Source organism: Passer montanus, unplaced genomic scaffold (genome assembly GCF_014805655.1).
Source record: "Passer montanus isolate IOZ18808 unplaced genomic scaffold, ASM1480565v1 scaffold69, whole genome shotgun sequence".
Classification (NCBI taxonomy): domain Eukaryota; kingdom Metazoa; phylum Chordata; class Aves; order Passeriformes; family Passeridae; genus Passer; species Passer montanus.
In genome coordinates, this window is record NW_024372036.1 from 207,908 (window position 1) to 228,146 (window position 20,239).

At 44.6% G+C, this 20,239-nt stretch overlaps 1 protein-coding gene across 1 annotated transcript in view; it reads right to left on the bottom strand.

Moving 5' to 3' along the window:
- UMODL1 (uromodulin like 1) overlaps positions 1-20,239 on the bottom strand; it is a 42,906-nt gene that overhangs the window by 12,321 nt on the left and 10,346 nt on the right. Inside the window, exons 6-14 of the mRNA XM_039729325.1 lie at positions 19,876-19,992; positions 18,360-18,614; positions 16,835-16,947; positions 13,978-14,197; positions 10,411-10,545; positions 9,740-9,829; positions 9,179-9,301; positions 6,265-6,377; positions 1,498-1,711 (exon numbers count right to left, since the gene is read on the bottom strand). Of these exons, the coding sequence (XP_039585259.1) occupies positions 1,498-1,711; positions 6,265-6,377; positions 9,179-9,301; positions 9,740-9,829; positions 10,411-10,545; positions 13,978-14,197; positions 16,835-16,947; positions 18,360-18,614; positions 19,876-19,992 (1,380 nt within the window). The remainder of the gene's footprint in view (positions 1-1,497; positions 1,712-6,264; positions 6,378-9,178; positions 9,302-9,739; positions 9,830-10,410; positions 10,546-13,977; positions 14,198-16,834; positions 16,948-18,359; positions 18,615-19,875; positions 19,993-20,239) is intronic.

The following is a 20,239-nucleotide window of genomic DNA, read 5'->3' on the forward strand; positions in this document are numbered from 1 at the left end:
ACAAACACCCTGAGGAAAGAGAGAAGCCAGATGAATCAGCTCATAGAAAAATATAGTTTGTAATATAAGGATTTCCTCAGAATTTCCAGAATTTGCCATACAGAGGTCAAGCCAAGTATATTGTTACTTTCTCTATTACCTCTTCTGCCCCTCTGCTACTGCTAATGAAAATCACTAAGGATCTTGACAATCCTGTCTCATTTTTGTGGCAAATATGAGAAACAGAACTGTTAAAAGAACCTTACAGCATTAAATATTAAAATAGTACATTCCCACCCCCAAAGTCATCCACTACCCAAGGGGATGCTTCTAACCCCAGGGGCCTCCTCAGTTTTTTCCCCATTTCGCAATTCTGAGGAGATGCTTTGTAAATGCCCAGCAAGAGTGAAGCAGAAGGCTTGTGTCACTGGTCCAGGTTGCAGTCTAGTTGCTGTCTTAATTTTTACCTGGCCAAAATTTTCATTTTTGAGAGAAAAAAAAACATGCTTTTACTTCTCTTTCTCTTTCCAAAGTCTAAAAACCAGAGCAAACCAGAGCATAGGTGGTACTCAGAAAGCAGCACCAGCCACCTGCTCTGTGGGACCTGTCCCTGACAGAAACCCTTTGTTTTAGCCCAGGTTTGAGGGGGGCAGGCACTCTACAAAGCACTACCACAAGACAGTTCTGATCCTAGTAATTACCAGGATATGTAACTTCCCAGATTTACAGCTGTGAGGTAACAGACGAAAAATTATAGAGCAGAGAATAAATATGTTTCTGAAGTATTTTTGCATGAGATTCTAATTGACAGGTTATAGCAACCTTCTTTGGACAAATGGATTGTGTCAGGGATACAGTATTTGGTATTTTTTTTTCAGAGGTGACTTGTGACTTCAGCTGCTCTTAGTCAGGAGATTAATGGTGTTTGTTACTTGCTCCAATTACATATAAAAGGAAAGAAGTTGTACAATCAGCCATCATGCTGGGCTTAGCAAAGTGTGGGCTTTCACCTGAGCTCTTGACCCACAGGTGTGTGAGGAAAACTACTCCCACTGAAGAAGAACTCACATATTCATTTATTTCTATTAATTTCTATTTGTTTCTGTTTCAGGGAAAAATTATTAGTGCAAAGTAGAGCATAATGTGTTTTTAAATGATTTTAAACAGTGCTAGTTATGGCTGTGTTCAGGGACTCATTTCCACTGGTAGCTTATAAATCACTCAATCCATAATCTCTAACATCTCCTTACCTTTTTCTCTGTAAAACTGGTTCTAGACATTGTCAAAAAGACAGGTTGGTTTTGTCCTTTTGCTGACTTCCTATGTCATCTCTGAGTGTTACTGTGAGTGTTCTCTGAAAAATTTACTGGATGGATAAGCTGGAGCAATGTAAGGAGAGAGAAAGGCTTTTCATCCGTGTGTTTTACGGGTATTTTCACCTCAGAAGACACAGATTAATAACAGCTTTCATCATCTGGCTGGTTCTGAAGAATTACTGGGGCACAAGCTGCTCCTCACCGTGTGTGGAGAGGCTGCTCCTGTCCATGGTGAAGTAGGAGCTGTTTTCCAAAGCCTCGCAAAAAGTGGTGATGACATGGTGCACATCCACTTCTTCTGCAAGCAGCAAATTGAAACTTACCACTCTGCTTCCATTAGTAACACCCGTGACCAGCACTTTAATCAGACCAGCATCCATCTGCTGGAGCACCTCAAGGGGCAGAGATTTCTGCATCTGGAATAAAAACAAAATGTATGTGGGGATGGGCAGATGGAGCAATTACATTTCAGGCTGTGTACACTGCTCAGAAATGAGTGTTGTTCTTCCTGCTCTGGAGGGAAGCAGCAGAAAATTGACCTTTTGCTTTGTAACATTTTCAATCCAGAGCAGCTGAAGGATGTGGTGCACATTTAACCATGAATATTAAACGAGCCAAGCGATTAAGATATCTCATCTGTCATTTGGCACAAGCCCTTGCCTCTGGTAACAGAGAGGAGGGGAGGAGACTGCAGGGAAGCTCCCATGTTCTGCCTCTCAAAATGCCTCTGGAGAGGGGCAACCCAAGGAATTCCAACCCAATGCAAGGAATTCCAATCCAACACAATGAATTTCAATCCAACACAAGGAATTGTTGCTGGAAGTGGAGAACCTCCTGATGCTCCACACTGCTCAGCGGGCTCTCTCAGCCCAGGAACATTTCAACTTCGAGCAGGTGACCTTCAAGCTTTGCTTTACAGCTGATTTCCCACCAGAGCCAAGCAAAACCCACCTCTTTCTCAATGCCCAGAGCAGGGTATTAAGGGCTCAGGTGGGGGGTTACTACACTGTGGCCAACTCCAACTGCTTTCTCCTCTCCCAGATTTCTGCAGGGAATATCTGGAGCAGCAGGGCTGGATTTCAGCCATGAGTTTGGGCACAGTTTATTTCGGTGTGTAATGCTCAGGGATGCCAGCAGTGATTCCCACCAGGGAGAGCCCAGGGAAGAGGCAAGTGCTGGGAGCCACCAGGAGAAGCCTTGTTTGCCTTGCACCCACGCTCAGAGCTGCTGCTTTTAGTGCTGGATTCTCACAGCTTTTGCACAACCTTGTGCCCTGCCTGCTGTGCATTACCCAGCCCTGACTTCCCCACTGTCTGTTACCAGCCCTGCAGACAGTCCCAGGATTTGCAGGTGTCCTGCAGCCCTTTCCTGAGTCCCCAGAGCTGGTGTGTTTCTTGTGCTGGGTGCCAAGGCAGCATGGCACAGAGCAAACCCCCTGTGTGCCCCTGGGAACAGCTGCCTTGTGCCTGCAAGTGCCACACAGCAAACCTGGGAGTGCCCCATGGAGCACTCAGGCCGAGCTGGGAGGATGGAGGCAGCTGGCTCCCCTCTGAACACCTGGGCAGAACAGAAACTGTCCTTGTCAGACCCCAAAATCCTCCCATTTCACCAGGACAGGGCCTCTTGGGCTCCTTCTGCTCTCTCTTTCTGCTGTTTCACAAGCAGGTACTGAAAAGTTTGGAGATCAGACCTAAGTTTTCAGCTTTCATAATTTTTGTCTGAACTTCTCAACATTAAACACAAGACACCTGTGATATCCTCTTATCCTCCCACCCTGGTTTCATCCTCTTTCCTTATCTGAAAACTTGATTCTTCTTTTTTCACAGAGTCACAGAATCATTGAGGTTGGAAAAGACCTCTGAGATCATTGAGTCCAACCTGTGACCGATCCCTGCTCTGTCCCCAGCCCAGAGCACTCAGTGCCACCTCCAGACCTTCCTTGGCCACCTCCAGGGATGGGGACTCCAAACCTCCCTGGGCAGTTCCAAGGCCTGAGCACCCTTTCCATGGGGAATTTCCTCTTGATTTCCAACCTGAACCTCCCCTGGAGCAGCTTGAGGCCAATTCCTCCTGTCCTGTCACTTGTTCCCTGAGACCAGAGCCTGACCCCCACCCGGCTATAGGTTTGTTTGTTTGTTTGTTTTGTTGTTGTTCCTATTTTTCCTCCCAAAGCAGGACCCAGAGCTTGAATAGTGTCAGGGCACATTCACAGTATTTGTATTTAGCCACTAGGTGACACTACAAAACCCTTTATCTAAGAGACTCCAGGATTTCCCAACAGGTACCACACCCTGGGTTATCAAAACAACGCTCGATGAAGCAGGGCTAGGGAAAAAAAAAAATAAAAAATAAAAAAAGCAGGGCTAGGGAAAAAAAAAAAAATAAAAAAATAAAAAAAAGGGGGGGCGAGGGACGGAACTTTTTGGAAAAAAATATTCAATATATAATACCCTTGAGTATGGGGAGTTCTTACAAGAGAAATTATCTTCCTGTCTGTCATATCTGCAATTTCTATATCACACAAAGGAAACCTAAACAGGAAATGCTGACAGTCTGGAAACTGGGAATAAATAAGTAAAAGGTACAGTAATTTGAACAGAATATTGTTTGAAGAGAAAAAAAATTTAAAAAAAGAAAAACACAAAAACAAAAACTTCCCCACTGTGTGTGGTTTGGCTGCACCTTCAGGGAGAAGATACCAGAGCACACATCTGTACAGCCACCATCACCAGCAGCTTCCAGGATGTGGAGTTGGATAAACTCAAATTAACAAAAGGGTGAAATTAAACTGGAATAGTGAAAATTCCTGAATCCCTGTTCCTACACTCATTCCACATTCATATAGCTTCAACTGCAATCATTTTAGGTGCAGTCAGCTACACAAACACAGGCCATGTGCCTTACAAATGAGGGGGTCACTCATAAGGCATTATCATTTATTACTTTCACACTTTTTGTCATTCAGCTAAATTTAAGACACCCAAATCCAAAACAAGCTTTCCACTTGGGAATTTATTGCACCTCAGTGAATGTATTTTCAACTCAAACCTTTTGCTTTCCCAACTGATTTTGTTGAGGATGTCGTAAAACACAAACTGGGGTGTTTGTAAAACAACAAACCCCAGGACTTAAATCCTTTTTTGCCTTTAGCTATGTTGTTTTTAAGTTGCATTACAAGAAAGGTGGTGGAACTGGCCTGGACAATGACAGTGCAGGTTGTCATATCAAATTTTTACCTCCTTCTCATTATTTAAAGGATGGTATTTCCATTTGCTGTGCTGCCAATTTAACCACATGGCACTTAAGTGCTGGGGCTTAAGAACATTATACACATTAGGATTTATAAATCCTCTGAATTGTAGATTATGACTCCAAAGAGGTTTAAAAAAATGTTTGGCAAACTGTATTTAACTGGAACCTGAGAGTGCTTTTAAAGCTCATAAAACTTTCCTCATTTACTTTAAAAGATCCATTTCAGGTCTTCATAACCTGAAAAGAAAATATACAGATCTTTCTGCTGTCCTAAATTTTCTTTGGCATCTAGAAATACAATATTTATAATATTATTTACAGCAGCTATGCAATTATAGCCCATTTACAGTGGCTCAGAGGTGGAAGGAATCAACACTAACACATCTCTCCAGCTGATCCACAAAACCAGAGTGCTGGGAAAAGGAGCTAATTCCTTATAATCCCAAATGATCATTCTCTGCCTGAAAATTTGAGACCCAAGTAAAACCAACACAAAACTTCACTTTGTTCCTTTAAGTAACCATTTTACAATTTTTCCTAAATATAGGAGTACCCATGATTTTCTGGACTGAGATATCTGACTGAATGAAGGGAATACATGAATTTCAGTTCATTCCAATACTGTGCTGCTCTGAAATAGCCTCGGGCAGAGCGTGGTGCTGAATGAGAGAGAGGTCAGTGGAGAATTGCTCCCTTTTCACTTTGCTAATCACATCACTCTCGTTTTGTCACAGTTTTTCTGATGTGACAGCTTGGGGCCAAAACAGCTCCAGGAAAGCTGTGCTCTGCTAACACACCCAGAAAGGTGCAAACCAGTCCTGAGCAGAGGGAAACTGATTTGATGTGCAAGAAGGATGAATGGATCACCCTCTTCCCTGCCTGCAGTTGTCTGTGGCCTGGCCTGTGCCCCTGTGCCAGCTGTGTTCCAGTGGCACGTGGTGACTCTGTGCCCTGTAAGTCTTGGGAGGCCTCTGCAGGATTTGAAAATCCATCAAAGTGCCAGTGATGGATTTATCACCACGCTTATCAAAGCCTCTGAAAACACAGACAGTGAAGGGGAGGGAAAGGAGGCAGTAAAGCAGCCCAGCATAACCAGTGGATTTCCAGGCATGGGTGTGTTGGAGGGAGCACCAGAAGGAAGAAACTTCTGGCAAATTCCCTGCAATATTAGACACTGTCAAAGGCAACACCCCGGAATGCTGAGAGGGTTAAAGGCACAGCAGATATCATGTTGTGCTTTGATATCCTGCACTCTGATTAGAAGTGAGGGCAGAGGTGACTTTTCAAGAAACCACTCCCTTTCCAGATATGGGGCTACAAAATCCATGATGATTACAAGAACTGTCAGCCCTGAGGTACTACTACAAAGGATAATAACAATCATACAGCTAATTAGGATAGTGCTGTTCAGGGCAAGGGTATCAGAGCACTTTGCTGGTTCCATTACCTTTCCACCACACCCCTGGAGGAGATCAATAATTCAGTATAACTAGGCAGGAGCAGGAGAGGACATGGAGGTACCAGAGAATCCCAAAATCCTGATCTTCCTCTAAAACACAGCTGCACACTTATCCTGCAGCCTCAGGCAGTCAGGGGAAGCCAAACCTTACAGGTGTGTCAAGGGACACACATGAGTTATACAGGCTTTGGGGGAAAAAGACCATACACAGGGTTTTATTGAGACAGGTAACAGGTCACATCCTTCTTCATCACTTACTTCATCAACAAAGAGCTGTGCAAAGGTTTGATTTTCCTCACTGCTGTTATTGCTAAAGCCTGGAGAGTATTCCATGTTTGTTATCCAAACTGTGCCACTAAGTTTCTGGAAGGCTGCAAGGTAAGAAAAAAGACAATTTCTGTAATATGTGCTTTATGGGCTGCACCCCATGGACAGTGCCCAGCATCCCTGGCCACATGCATCCACTCACAGCAGCAGAAGGCCAGCCCTCTGAAATGTAGCCCAAACCCCAAAAGTCTAAAACCAAATCATCCAGCATCTTAGTCTGCCCTGCCTGAGCCCCAGATGGCTCTCAAGAAAGGCACTGACCTCCTGTAGGTCTCATGTCTGCCAGCTCTGCCTTGGATCCTCAGGGATATCTGGGATGTTGCTCTATTCAGGGACTGGAATTGCTCTCCCAGGCTCAGCTGGATGTCCCACCAGTCCCTCCAGAGGGACCAAACTGTAGCACCAAATCCTCCCTGCAGCCTCAGAGGAAGGCTGGGCTGCTGCCTGGGTTTACACATCTACACTTTGGACAGCTGTGGTGGGATGAGATGAATCCCAACAGGGTGTACACTTCCCCCTTGTTCACATCTGCTGAATGACATCAATGCAGACTCAAATGTTTTATTTCCTGATTTCTCTGTGTTTCCCAGTGTCTCTGGGCTTGGCATTGTTACTACAGACACTGAAGTGATCAGAGATCAGAGAAGGGGCTTCTCAAGGTGTGGTTTGTGCCCCTGGCATGCATTTAGTGATGACTGCAATCATCCAGTGCTGTGACCATTGCCAGCAAAATGACTTCACTCTGCCCCCAGCTCCTAACAAATCATCACTCCTGGCACAGCAAAACCTGATGTTTCAATGGTTTATATAAATACAGGATAGTCTTCACCAAAAACCTCAAGAACTTTATCATCTGGCTAAGGATTCAGTTTAAAATTCTTTGTTGACTTTCTGGTGTAGCAACCTGCTTTCCTCCCTGCACCTCCACAGGGTATCAGGCACCAGGTTCCAGCTCTGAAACTGTCTGACTCCTATATTGAGTTTTAATCTGCCATTTTAGCTGCTTTCTTTGAAACAGAAGGAATTATAAAGCTCTGCATAACCTCTGTGGACCACTTTACACCCAAGTTCTACTCACACTGGGAAAATAATCAGTTGAACAAAGACAGGTACTGGAAGAAATAGTAATCAGGTAAAGCTTTATGGGGGAGGGGAGAAATGCCTGCTTGAAGCAGGGCACTGGAGGAGGGTTCCTTCATCCCAGCATCATTCTGATCCCAAAGGAATCCTCACCACTCACAGTCAGATCAAAGGATTTGGGTTTGCTTTTTGCCATGGAGTGTCCTGTCATGTGAACACAGGTATTTAGAGGATAAAACACATTCAGTTGTCTCAGGTGAGAGGGGAAAATGTTCTGAACAATTCTCAAATAATACTAAGAAAGCCCCCTGGTATTTCGAAGACTGGACTATGAAGAGTTGGCTGGGGTTGAGCCTCCAGGTCAGAGATGATGCCACAAGGAGGAGCTGCATATGAACCTTCACCAAACATTGGCTTTTGCCCTCTGGATTTCCTGCCCCAGGCTAGTGAGATGCCACTCTGGTGGCTCTTGGTCTTATTCCTTGGGCATAATCCCTTCACAAGCTTCTTTCCCTGCAAAAGCACTTGGCTGAATATAAACTGAACTCTTTTTGTGTAGAATTCTTCGTTGTTTTTTTTTTTCCAGCTGGGAACAGCCTTTATTTGGCTTTTTTTTTCAGTTAAAATTAGCTAATTTTATGGGTTTCTTTCATTAAACAAACCCCAAACATCTTTTTTAGGAGGAGAGAAGAAAGCAGCTCAGCAAGGCACTGGCACAGCTGCCCAAGGCAGGGCAGGATGGCAGGAGGGGATACCTGGTGAGCAGGGCTGGGGGGACAAGAGAGGCTGGAGAAGCAGCAGAATTTGCTGTACATGGCTGAAAAAGAAGTTTTCCAGGGAGAAAGGAATGAGGGAGTACCAGAAGTGGGGCTTGGACCAGTGGAGACCACCAGGAACACGAGACCACAGGGGAGGGGGAGATAAAATACCTGAGGAATGTGTGACTTGGGATCAGAGAGATGTGGAGGGCATGAGAGACAGGATAAAGACAAGCAGAAGCAAAACTGAAATAGGCAAACTGAATAGTGACACACTACAGGAAAAAATACACATTTAGTGATGGGCAGAGACAGCAGCATTCCTATCCCAAACAGAACTGTAATTTTAAGATCAAATCTGACTCTCTGAAATATGATTCAGCTTCCATCAACAGAAAAATCCCCTAATTAACTGCAACACATCAGCTCAAACCCAAACAGATTAAACCTTCACAGCCTTGTTGCTCTCAATTGCATCTCTTGAAGCAGTGTCTCTCAGGTTTCCAGGCAGCTTCTGCCTCACAGGGGATTTGTGGAGGACTCTGACTAATCATCCTCTGCTGAGAGCAATGGGAAGGCAGGTTCTTTTCCTCCCTGGCTCCCTAAATTAACTCCACAGACAGCTTCTGCTGCCATGTCTTGGTGCCAGAGGCTGCAGGAAAAACCAGGATGTGTGGCAAAAGGACAAGTAGCAAATGTTGCCATGAGCCACGTTCAGTGCACTCTTTTATGTGCTTCCTCCTCTTGGAGTGAAGAAATGTAACATCAGTAAAAGCAACTGCTAAATTGCCAGGAAGAGGAATCACTTTCAGAAGCTGATTTAGCAAAGAGAAAGTGCCAATTCCTGCAGAAAATATTATTGACATAGAAAAAATTGAAGGAACCAAGAAAATAATTTTGACATTGAAAAAATAGTTTTAGATGCCTTTTTCTGAATTCTGAGCAAGGCTTTGCTTCTCCCCCAGGTGAATTCCCACACATGCACACCCCATGGGATGTCTACTCACTGTGGTGCAGGCTGGGGGCTGGAGAGGTGCCTGGCCAAGCTGGTGTCCCCAAGGCTCCAGAGTGTCCCTCAGACCAAGAGCTGTTCTCTCCATCTGCTCTGGGGGTGGCAATGCCAGTGTTCCCTGTGGCCAGCAGAGCTGTGTCAGGGCCACCTGGAGAGCTGCCTTGGGGCACAGCAGCAGCTCTCAGAGTGCTGGTGGCAGCTGAGGCTGTTTGATTTGGAAACAGCCACAGTGAGCCGAGCTGCTCGTGCCTGGCTGTGCCCACGGGCGTGTTTGGGAGAGCAGCCCTGGCCACCGAGCTTTGCTGCCATGGGCTCCTGGCCTCTGTCCCCATGGCCAGTGCCCTGCTGGGGGTGACCCCCGTGGCCACAGGGCTGCTGTCCCTGCTGAGAGCCATCCGTGGGGCCAGACCTTTTTGCCAAGGGGTTAGAGGAGCACTGGTGGGACTGTGGGACACTTGTTTGTCACCCAGGGCCAGCACAGCAGGGAGGAGTGGGGCGGCGCTTGACGCGGGGCCTGCAGCAGCCGCTGTCCCCGTGGTGGCAGTGGGAGCAGGGCCTGCAGGGCTTCTGCCTTCTTCAGGAGCCAAGTCCGTGCGGGTTCTTATTTCAGGAGACACAGTTTCAGTAAGAGGATCCACAATCTCACCTGCAACACAGAAAACAAGCCCTGAAATGGGCCTCAAATGGGACAAGGAGGCACCAGGGCCTGGCCTGAAAATGGCACTGAGGGCACTCAACCACCCATGGCAGCATGACAACAACAGGTCTTGGATGGTCATGAACACAGTGTAGAACACATGGTTTTTGTGGGATTGAATCTGGTTTGGGCTGACACAAAGAAGCAGATTTGATTCCTGGGTCTCCTGTTCTGGTTGGCAAGGCTGTGGATCAACTTTGAGAGTGGAAATTAGCCACAGACATAGCAAAAGAGGGAAAAGTATTCCTTGGAGTTATCAGGCTTATCAAGAAGCATCTCAGAGAGATTTCACCTGAATTTATTTATTTATTTATTTATATAATATAACTACAACTATAATGATAACGATAACTAAAAATAAAACTATATAATTAGTTACTTAGTTAGAGACAGGTCATATAAACCCCTTCAGCCACAGACTGCAAAGATGCAATTGCATGAAGAGCTGTTATAAAAGCAGATGTAAAACCCCACAAGATATTCCAATGTTTCATGGTAAAAAAACCCCTACATGCCAGCCTTTTTCTCACCCTCACAGTTTCTTCCAGGTCGGGATGGATTGGTATCCATGGTTGTCTTGCACCTGCACATGTAGGAGCCCATCAAATTGATGCACTCTGCAAACACAGAGCAGTCATTCTCTTGGGAAGCACATTCATCCCAGTCTGTGGGACCAAAACAAGAACAAGGGTCAGAGAGCCTCCCTGCTGGCTGCATTAAGCTAGAAATAATCATTAAGTAGCCCTTTTTAAATTTACTTTTATGATCTTCCTTTTTCATTATTAACCTGTCAGCCAAGCTTTGAGTGATGCAGAACACTAACTGTTTTGTTATTCTCTTGTTCTTGTACTCTGAAAAGTATTTTCTCTGAGTAAAGACTTTTAAAGTCATTGTTTTTAGAGGTAAACACATTTAAAGTGAAAAAAAAATGCTGCAGCTTTGTACTACAATTATATCAAAATCACTCACTATACCGAGTTCTGTGTACAGCACCTCCAGAAAAATCAGGTAATGAATAGATCTGTTACCACTAGTTACCAGTAGATACAACATTAAATAGAGGCTTAATCCAAATAATCTTCTGCTTCAAATAAAAAGTAGATGTTAGTAACTCCCAGGGGAAGCACTGTTCTCTTCTTAACAGAGGAAGTGCCAAGGGCAAAATCTCTTTTTATACAATTTTTCTTCTCAAAAGTAATGCTGTAAAACTGTGACCCTCTTTCTGGCAGTGTCAGAAAAGACATCCTGATTCATCAATGCATGAAGATGCTCTAAGGGTGTTCCTGTGTCTGATTTCAGCTGCTCTGTATCAGTTAGAGGGACCTTTTCATGCAGTTATGGACCTATTTTATTGTGAGTCTCTTCTCTTTTGAGGGACTTATCTGGAGTCTTGTGCTGCCATTCGCACCCTGTTCCAGCAAATCTGCAAGGGCTGAGTTAGTCCTTTGGACAGGGATAATTCCAGTGAATCCCAGGTGAGCCCTCCCTGTGTGGCTGCCTTGTGCACTCACCTTCTGCCTCAGGGCCTTGAAAGAGGGAGAGCAGCAAATGAGGCTAAAAACTGCTTGGGACAAATCATTCTGATCAGAGGCTAGAAAATTGTTCTGAATAACAAATTAACAGAAGTGCTTGTTCTGCAAACTGGCAGATTAATGATGGTGATTATTGCTCTGAAACAAAGGAATGTCCCATTCCGTGGGCATGCCCATACACACACTCATCTTTCTGCTTGCTTTTCCTTCCTTCTAGCTAATATTTCAATTCTTTTTACTTTTTTTGTCATTGGGTAATTGCTGTGTCCACGATACTCTCCATTAGACAATGTCATGTGCCTATGGCCAGCAGTTGCCTATTATGTTCCAGCCTAAGCCACTTAGAGGGAATGCAGAAGGGTGCAGGATTGACTGAACACCAGAGACGAAATCTCGTTAATTCCTAACTCTGCTATGAAATAATTGTGACTCTTCGTGGCTTCCAACACCATCTGAGAGATGCTAATTGCCAAATCACTTACATTCACTGCCTCCATTGTCTCTGAGGGTTTCCTTTCTCCTCACTAAGCACAGCTTTTTAAGCAAATTCCTTCACCCCTGACGGCCACATCCAATCATGCATCGGGTCAAAACGCTGGCACTGACTGGTGCATCACTTGTGCACTTTTTTCCTCTCCAAACCTTCACATCTCAGCCACGGTCTGCTCTGAGCTCTCCTTCTGCACTCTTGGCACCTATCTGGCCCTTCACATTTGGCACTGCCCTACACACACCTCAACCAACAGTCCTAGTCCAAAAATTATTAAAAAGCCACCTTTGTGTTCACTCTGATTACCTATTATACACCTGAAAGGGGTACATGCAAAGGGTAAAAATCTGTGAAATTCCTTGCCAAATGATTTTGCAGATGCTAAAGATTTAAAAATCTGATTTGATGGGGAGATTCATGGTGGATAAACAAACCCAAAAAAATTGTTCTGGATCCAGGGAGTCCTGGAGCTGAAAACAGTTGTTGGCTAAGGGATAATTTGTGGGAGGTGATGCTTTCTCCAGAAATTGGCTTCTGTCTGGGACATTGTGCTAGAAAGATCTTGGGCCTGACTCAGCACACATCCCTTTCTCTTCTCTCACCATGCCCCACAAAACAGATTTTATTGCCTTTATTCATCATGGCAATAAACTTAATAATTTATGGATCTTCTCAGAGATCTGGTCCACTCCCTTCAGTTGTGCTGTCCCTTCTGACTGCTCATCCCTGCTCTTCACAGTTGAATGGAGTGTCACTAAACCAAGCACAAAGCCAGGTGGTGGGCCAGGCTGCAGGGAGGATCCAGGGGACAGGGTTTGGGTGGGCTTATTGCCAAAGGTCATGTCCTAAGGCTCTCTGGGGTCAGGAAGCAAAACACCCCATTATACAAATCCTTCCTTCCTGTGTTTCACTCCTCATTTTCTACTTAGGAAACTCATGTGGAAGAAACTCTTATTTGAGTAGAGCTAATAAATAAACCCCTTTTCTAAGCCCCTAAGGAGGAGTGGAGGTGTTGGCTGTGCCCCTGGATAAGTGTGGTGCTACTGGAAGCCACCTGGTCTTCTGCAGCTAAAGTGACCAGTCCAGAGCCATCACCTTCTTCTTCCTCAGCCTTTTGGTCCCAGGATCAATAACATTTACAAAGTATTTTGGCACACATCAGCATCTTGCAATTCAGCTGCCACTATGATATTTGTAGGCTTCAAGTGCAATTTGTCTCCTGGTTTTTTCCTGTCCCGTTCTCCTTAACCTGCATATGCTCTGCAACTCCAAAGGGAGTTTTTCCTGCTCAGAAAGGCTCAACACACCAAGAGAGACGAATAACCCATTCTGTTGGCTTTGGCAACTTTCTGAACTCTGCTGTCTCTGCCAGCTGGGAAACCTGAGGACAGAACTCAGTCCTTTGAAGATAAAAGTGGTGATTACTGAAGATCAAACAAAGGCCTGGTTTAACATAAATTCCATGCGTGTTTCTTCAGTCCTATTCACAGCAAGGACATTTGGGAATTCCTCTGGCTGGGTTTCTGGAGGGAAGATGTTAGATTTCTTAAACCTTGGTGCAAATACAGTCTTGGAGCTCAAAACTGTCTAGAGGGTGTGTGGATCTACTCTGGCTGGGTTTCTGGAGGGAAGATGTTAGATTTCTTAAACCTTGGCCCAAATACAGTCCCCCAGTCTTGGAGCACAAAACTGTCTAGAGGGCGTGTGGATCTTAAGGCTGCAGATATTCCACAGTAATCCTGTCTGCCTTTCAGCTTGACAAAGATATGGCAAAATTCCAGCTGGGGACAGAGAGGAGAGGGAGGAAAATGATTACAGAAACCAAGGGCTCCACTTGGGTTAACCACAGTGGGGAGAAGCAGTGCCTGCGGGTACCTGGGGACAGCCAGTGCTCCTTTGTCTGACCCTTCTGGACTTATGGATAAAACCCCTGGAAGAATTCTCACATCATGGTTTTCTCTTCAACAAACCACATCCTTTGTTTCTCTATTTTGTGAAGAATATTGGTGATACTGCATGTGATCAAAACACAAACACTGCTTCCTTCTTCCAGAAAAAAACCCCAAAAAAATTACCTTCTACTGCAGTGTTTTGCTGGTCCACCACAAGCACAGAGCCATTGTGCAGGTAGGAAAGCACTGGGGCAAATGTGGAGGCATCCACTGGAAACTCAGGATCCTGCACGGTGATTCTGAGCCTCACAATGATGCTTCCTGCTGCCAGGGATTCAATCTGCACTTTGAGCTTCCCAGATTTGTACAAGGCAGAAATGTTGGGTGGGAATGAATTTTCAAGCTGAACAAAGGGAGAGAATTATTGACAATTAGGGAGCTAACCTCTTTAAATATTTATATAAGCACAACATATAAGATACTGGAAAAAGAAAAGTTGTATTTCAGAAATCTTATTTTTCAGCGATTATTGTGGCACAAGGCAATGCAAGTCTCCTTGGTGCAACCCTGCTGGGAAGGACTTGGGGGTGTTGGTGGATGAGAGGCTGTACACGCCCTACCTGTGTGCACTGGGGACACAGAAACCCTCTGTGTGCTGGGCTTCACTAAAATCAGCGTGGGCAGCAGGAGAGGGGGGAATTCTGCCCCTCTGCCCCCTTCAGGTGAGACCCCACCTGCAGAGCTGCCTCCAGCCCTGGGGCCCAGTACAGGGAGGATGAGGAGCTGCTGGAGCCAGCCCAGAGGAGGCAGCAGCATCAGAGCAGCTCTGCTGTCAGGAAATGCTGACAGAATTGGGATTGTTCAGCCTGCAAAGCAGAAGGCTCTGGGAGACTTAAATGTGACCTTCCAGTATCTGAAGGGAACTTACTGGAAAGATGAGGCAGGACTATTTACAAGGGCCTGGAGTGACAGGACAAGGGGGAATGACTTCAAACTGACAGAGAGTAGAGTTAGATTAGATATTACGAAAAACTTCTTTGCTGTGAGAGTGGTGAAGCCCTGGCACAGGTTGCCCAGAGAAGCTGTGGATGTCCATCACTGGAAGTGTCCAAGGACAGGGTTCTGAGCACCTTGGTCTGGTGGAAGGTGTCCCTGCCTATGGCAGGGGTTTGGGACTGGATGATCTTCAAGGCCTCTTCCAACCCAAACCATTCTGTGATTATATAATTCTATGATACTTTTGAAAACAAAACTGTATCCATCTGACCACTGGTCTTAATGAACCAAGCTCCAGATTTTGGCTCAAGGGAGCAAAATTCCCCCTGGCCCTGTTTGCCTGCATCAGAGCTGAACTGTCCTGGTACGTGTGTGCAGCAGAGCTTTGATGTTATCTCTATATGTCACATATACATTTTGTTTCATTTACAAGTGAGGGCATGGCTTTAGTTCCCCGGGATCATTTGAAACTCCCCACTTCAAGTTCAGCCTGCAGCCCAGTCCAATAATAAAGAAACCTCAGGATGAGAGACAGGAAAAATGGAGGTGGATAACTTCAAAAAACGTGTTTGAGACAGCCCAGCTTCAAGGCAGCATCACAATTACATCACGGTTAATTACCAAACCAGTGAGCAGTCACTTCAGCTGAACAAATGGCATTACTCTGAACACTGAAGCTGGCACACTGCTGTCAGTATTTGAGCTGTGCAGGAGCTGGCAGTTTCACCTTACATGTCTAGAAGGCAGCTCCTTGCTTGAGCCTTTTGTTGCTGCATATACCTCGAAGTGTGCCTTTGAGCACAAATCCAGAGACATAAATCAGCACAGCTTTGTTCCCATTCAGTCAGAGCTTGCTCAAAAAGATCCCTACAAACAAGCTGTGTTGCTTGTCCAAGCTCACATCAGGGTAGAGAGGCAAGAAAATGAGGAGAGAAGAAATGACAGTGCTCACAAACACCCAAGGAGGCAGAAGCAACACAGATGAGCAATGCTGCTTTTTCTTCCAACTTGATGAAGCCAATGAGGTCTGCATTAATCTCGAAGAAGACTCACTCACAATAATCTTCCTACACAACAAAAGTGAACAACTTGCAACTGTGGGACATAAAGACACGTGAGGAGGTTCAACTTGCAATTTCTGTTGGGCAAATGCCCCTTCTCTGCTGCCCTTGAATGTATACCTCCATTATTGTTTTGGGGTTTCCTCTTGCATTTAAATTCATGATTACAAGTCACCCTTTGTTTTGGGGAAGCCTTGTGTTGGGTGGAGTTCCCAGTTCCTACCAGTTCCTCTGTGTGGGCCCTGTTCTGTGTAGCAGAACTGTAGGAGATTGCTCCATCTGAAACCTCCCCCTTTTTTGGGAAGCTCAGAGCTGCCACCAGACTTCATGACTCAAGTTTTGCTTCTGGCTGATTACACCTGACTGTGGACAGTGGCCACACATGTGCAGGCAAGGAATGGGGCTGGAGAAGAAAGCCTGATCCAGATACTTTTCCTGAAAGAAGAAAGAGAGCAGGCAGACAACTATTTATTTAAGAGGAGTAAGACATTTATTGAGCAGACTGTGCTGAAATGAATGCCAGGAATGCCATTTCAATAATCCATTTAAAAGCCTCGAGTTAATTTACTGTGAGTTTATTGCCAAATTAAAGATCCAAGGAAAGAAGCCCCTGTTGCATGCCTGCATTTATAATTCCTTCACTCTTCTGCAAGGGAAAATTCTCACTGGCTTCATTGCTAACAAGGCCAAGGGCTTGATCTCTCTAGTCAGTTGAATTTTGTTGTATTATAAAGAAATTATATTATTATTATATAAATTTTATAATAATAAATTATTATTATTATATTATTCATTGCTAACAAGGCCAAGGGCTTGATCTCTCTAGTCAGTTGAATTTTGTTGTAATTGTAAAGAAAGGTCACAGGAAATAGTATGCTGATTTTTGAAGGAACATTTAATCCAGGCATAAAATCCTCTATTAGATTAAATAAAGTTTACATTAAAAAAAATATATATATTACCTAGAGATATAGTCATTTTACCTCTGTAAGCAACAGCCTTGAAAATGCCTCATATGCTGAGCTGCTGGCATTATGGAAATCATCAGTGAAGTTGTAGTTGAGAATCCTCATAGTAACATCAAATATCTTGGCCTCTGCAAAACACAACATTAAAACACACTGACAAAGTAGGAAAGGATTCAGTTAAAATTTATGTACCTGCACCAAAATCTCAGCTGATGGAAGAAAAGTTGAGAGAGTTTGGTATGAAATTAAAAAATAGGCTCCTACAAGCTTCTGATACATTGAGAAAATGCACTTATATCAGGTATAAAGAGATATTTTGGTGCTTAATTGCAACTGCATGAGAACTGGGTGTACACATACTTTATGTGTGGGTTTACACACACCTGGGCCTGGCCCTACATAACTCCTGCCTTGAAGTTGCACCCAGGGTTGAATTGTCCATGGGCTCATCTCTGGCCCACCAGTCACAGATTACATTTATTTATTTTCCTGATCTTGGTAGTGGGGATAGTAAATATAATTGAAAATATAGCAAAAAGCTGTGCATATCCCTTGTGTGTGTGGTGAGCCCTGACAGATACTGTACAGAGCACAGGAGCCAAAACCAAGAGCCAAGGAATCTCTAAGTGCTTTGTGCTGTATAAACACTCCCAGGCTGTTACTCCTTGGACTGATCCTTGGAAAAATTTTCTTTCTCTCAAGTGCTCCAACTTCATACTCTGAAGTTCAGCTCTCTGTTTTCATAACCACTAGACCTCCTACTTTCCCTCCACAAAGAGAGTAATTTCCTTCTGACCCAAACTGGAGTCATCCCTCATCTCATCAAAGGGAAGGCTCTTAGGGATAAACATGAACAGCAGCATTCCCACTGTGGTCAGTAATAAGAGTTCACTGCATGCTCTTTGAAAAAAAAGGGGAGAGATTTATTTCTTTATTTGCATGGAGGCTTAGGAAATAATTTAAGACTAGAGAAAAAGTAAAATTATCTTTGATCAACACACTAGGGCCTCAGGAAGCTCCCACCACCAGTTAATTGAACAGAACTGGGCAGGTAGTCTGCAGCTCTCTTACTCAGTCCTTGTAATTCTCTTTAATCCTTTACTCAGCAGAATCTGCCCTTCCTCTGGGCACTCTTGTTAGCTCAGCTGAGCCCTTGACAAACCAGTTGCTTGCATTTCCCTCTGGCCACAGCCATCAACCAGGGAAAAACGAGGCCTGCTGGGAGATGGGTGGCAGCAGAAAGCAGTGTCAGCACCAAAGAAATAAATTTTTAAAAAATAATTATAGCTAGCTTAGCCTGATATCTGTAATAGGCTAATCAGCTCCAGCACTGCTTTATCAACTAAGGCCAAAGTCCTGCTGCCTGATATTCTGGATTGGATAAATGCTGCAGTAGATGAGATAAAAAGTGCTGAAGAAGTTGTTCAGTGAGGACCAAAGGGTCACTGCTGAACTGCAAGGGAATGGGGATGGAAGGAGGAGAATGGAGAAGATAGAGATATATTATATTATATATATGTATTTTAAACTGTTTCTTTACCTGTTTTAACATTCTGACGGGAGATAATGGTTTTTCCACAAGTTTCATAGCTGATCTCTACTGAATACATCACACCTGCTTCCAGGTGGGACACATCCATCTGCGTTTCCTCTGTCTTCAGGTCTTGCACAGTTTCATTGCCCTTGGCCACCCGGACTTGGAAAGTGTGGTTCAGAGTGGAACTGACAAGCCAGGACATTCCAAAGCTGTTGCTGGTAACGCTGAGGATCCGATGGTTTGTAACTGCAGAGGGATCTGTTGCAGGAGTTGGCACAGAAAAAGCAACATTTCAGTATTAAAACCTTGTGCTGCTCTAACTCCACTACAGACAAGCACTCTGACAGTCAGTAGGGTCAGGACAGAATCTGCCCCTCTCACACCAGCAGATCCCCTCATCCATGAACCATCCCACTAGAGTGACTGATTTAATGTTTAACCTTTTTATTTCCTTTTACTATACGCATTTCTGTTGAATCACAGAATAGTTTGGACTGGAAAGAACCTTAAAGATCATCCAGTTCCACCCCCTGCCATGGGCAGGGACACCTTCCACTAGAGCAGGCTGCTCAGAGCCCCATCCAGCCTGGCCCTGAACACTTCCAGGGATGAGGCAGCCCCAATCCCTGTGGACAACCTAATCTCCTCCAAATCTCCAGTCACAGAAATAATCAGCCAGCAAGCTACAGGTGCAAGCAACAGCAATAAGTTTGGAAGAGTGGCTTTGGGTACTCTACATGTGTTGACACCTGCTTTGCCTCCTTGTCACTTTAATCAAGGTGTTCAGGCAAAGGTTGCCTGGATTTATCCTGGAAAACCCCCCAGACCCCAGCTAACAGAGGCTGGGGGAGAGTGGTGGGCAGCACTTCACCTGTCATTCCACTCTAGTCCAGTGCAATCATTGTCATGTCAATGGGAAAAGACAGGGCCCCTCAGAGATGATCCCTGTCCTGGGAGGAGGAGGTGTTCAAACTGGGCAGGATGAGTTGCCCTGCAGCAGAGCCAGTCTGTCTGGCTTGAGAGAGAGAACCCAGACAAGACATCTCTGCTGGAGAGAGCTGGGGCCAGGAGAAGTGAGCATCACACCCCACACTAACCCAGAGACCACGGCCTGCTGCTGCCACAGCTTCAGGTCCTTCGTGCTAATGGTTAGACTAAGGAGAAAATGTTGTTTTCATAAATTGCTTCAACAGAACACATTGTTTCCAGCACTCTGAGCCAGGTGGCTGCCAAACACCCCCAAAGCCACTCCCTCCTGTGCTAGAGGGGCCTCCGTTTAATTCCTCTGGCTTCAGCTTCGATCAGAAGTCGTGGATGAACATCAAGAATATCCAGCCTGTCTCTCTGATCTCTCAAAGAACAACTTAAATCTATTTCCTCCCACAGAAGAACAGGGTGTTGTTAAAAGGATTGTAATAACTCATGCCTGAAAGGGCTGGATCACCCCTATAAACACAAATCTACCAAGGTTTGTTCCCATCACAAATCAAAACATTTATTAAAATCCAAAGTTACTTAAAGCACCCAGCATCTGTAGATTGGTTGGTTATGGGCAAGAGATGTGATTTCCTTAGAGAAGGAGAGCTACTACCAGTGTTAACAGCATTTACTGAACTTGGAGTAGATGCTACAATGCCTAGGGGAAAATCATATTATCAGAGTTAGAGTACTTCTAAGGAAACAAATCCAAAATAATACCATTCAGGTTTTCCACATGAAAAGCAGCAATATAAGTAATAGAAATAAATAATAAGTGTTATCATATCACAAAAGCATAAAGTAATACATTATCTTAATTTTTTGAGATTAAGGGATTGTAAAATTGTTTTCTAATTAAAGCATAGAATCTGCAAGCAGTTATTCATCTCATTATCTTAAAGCCT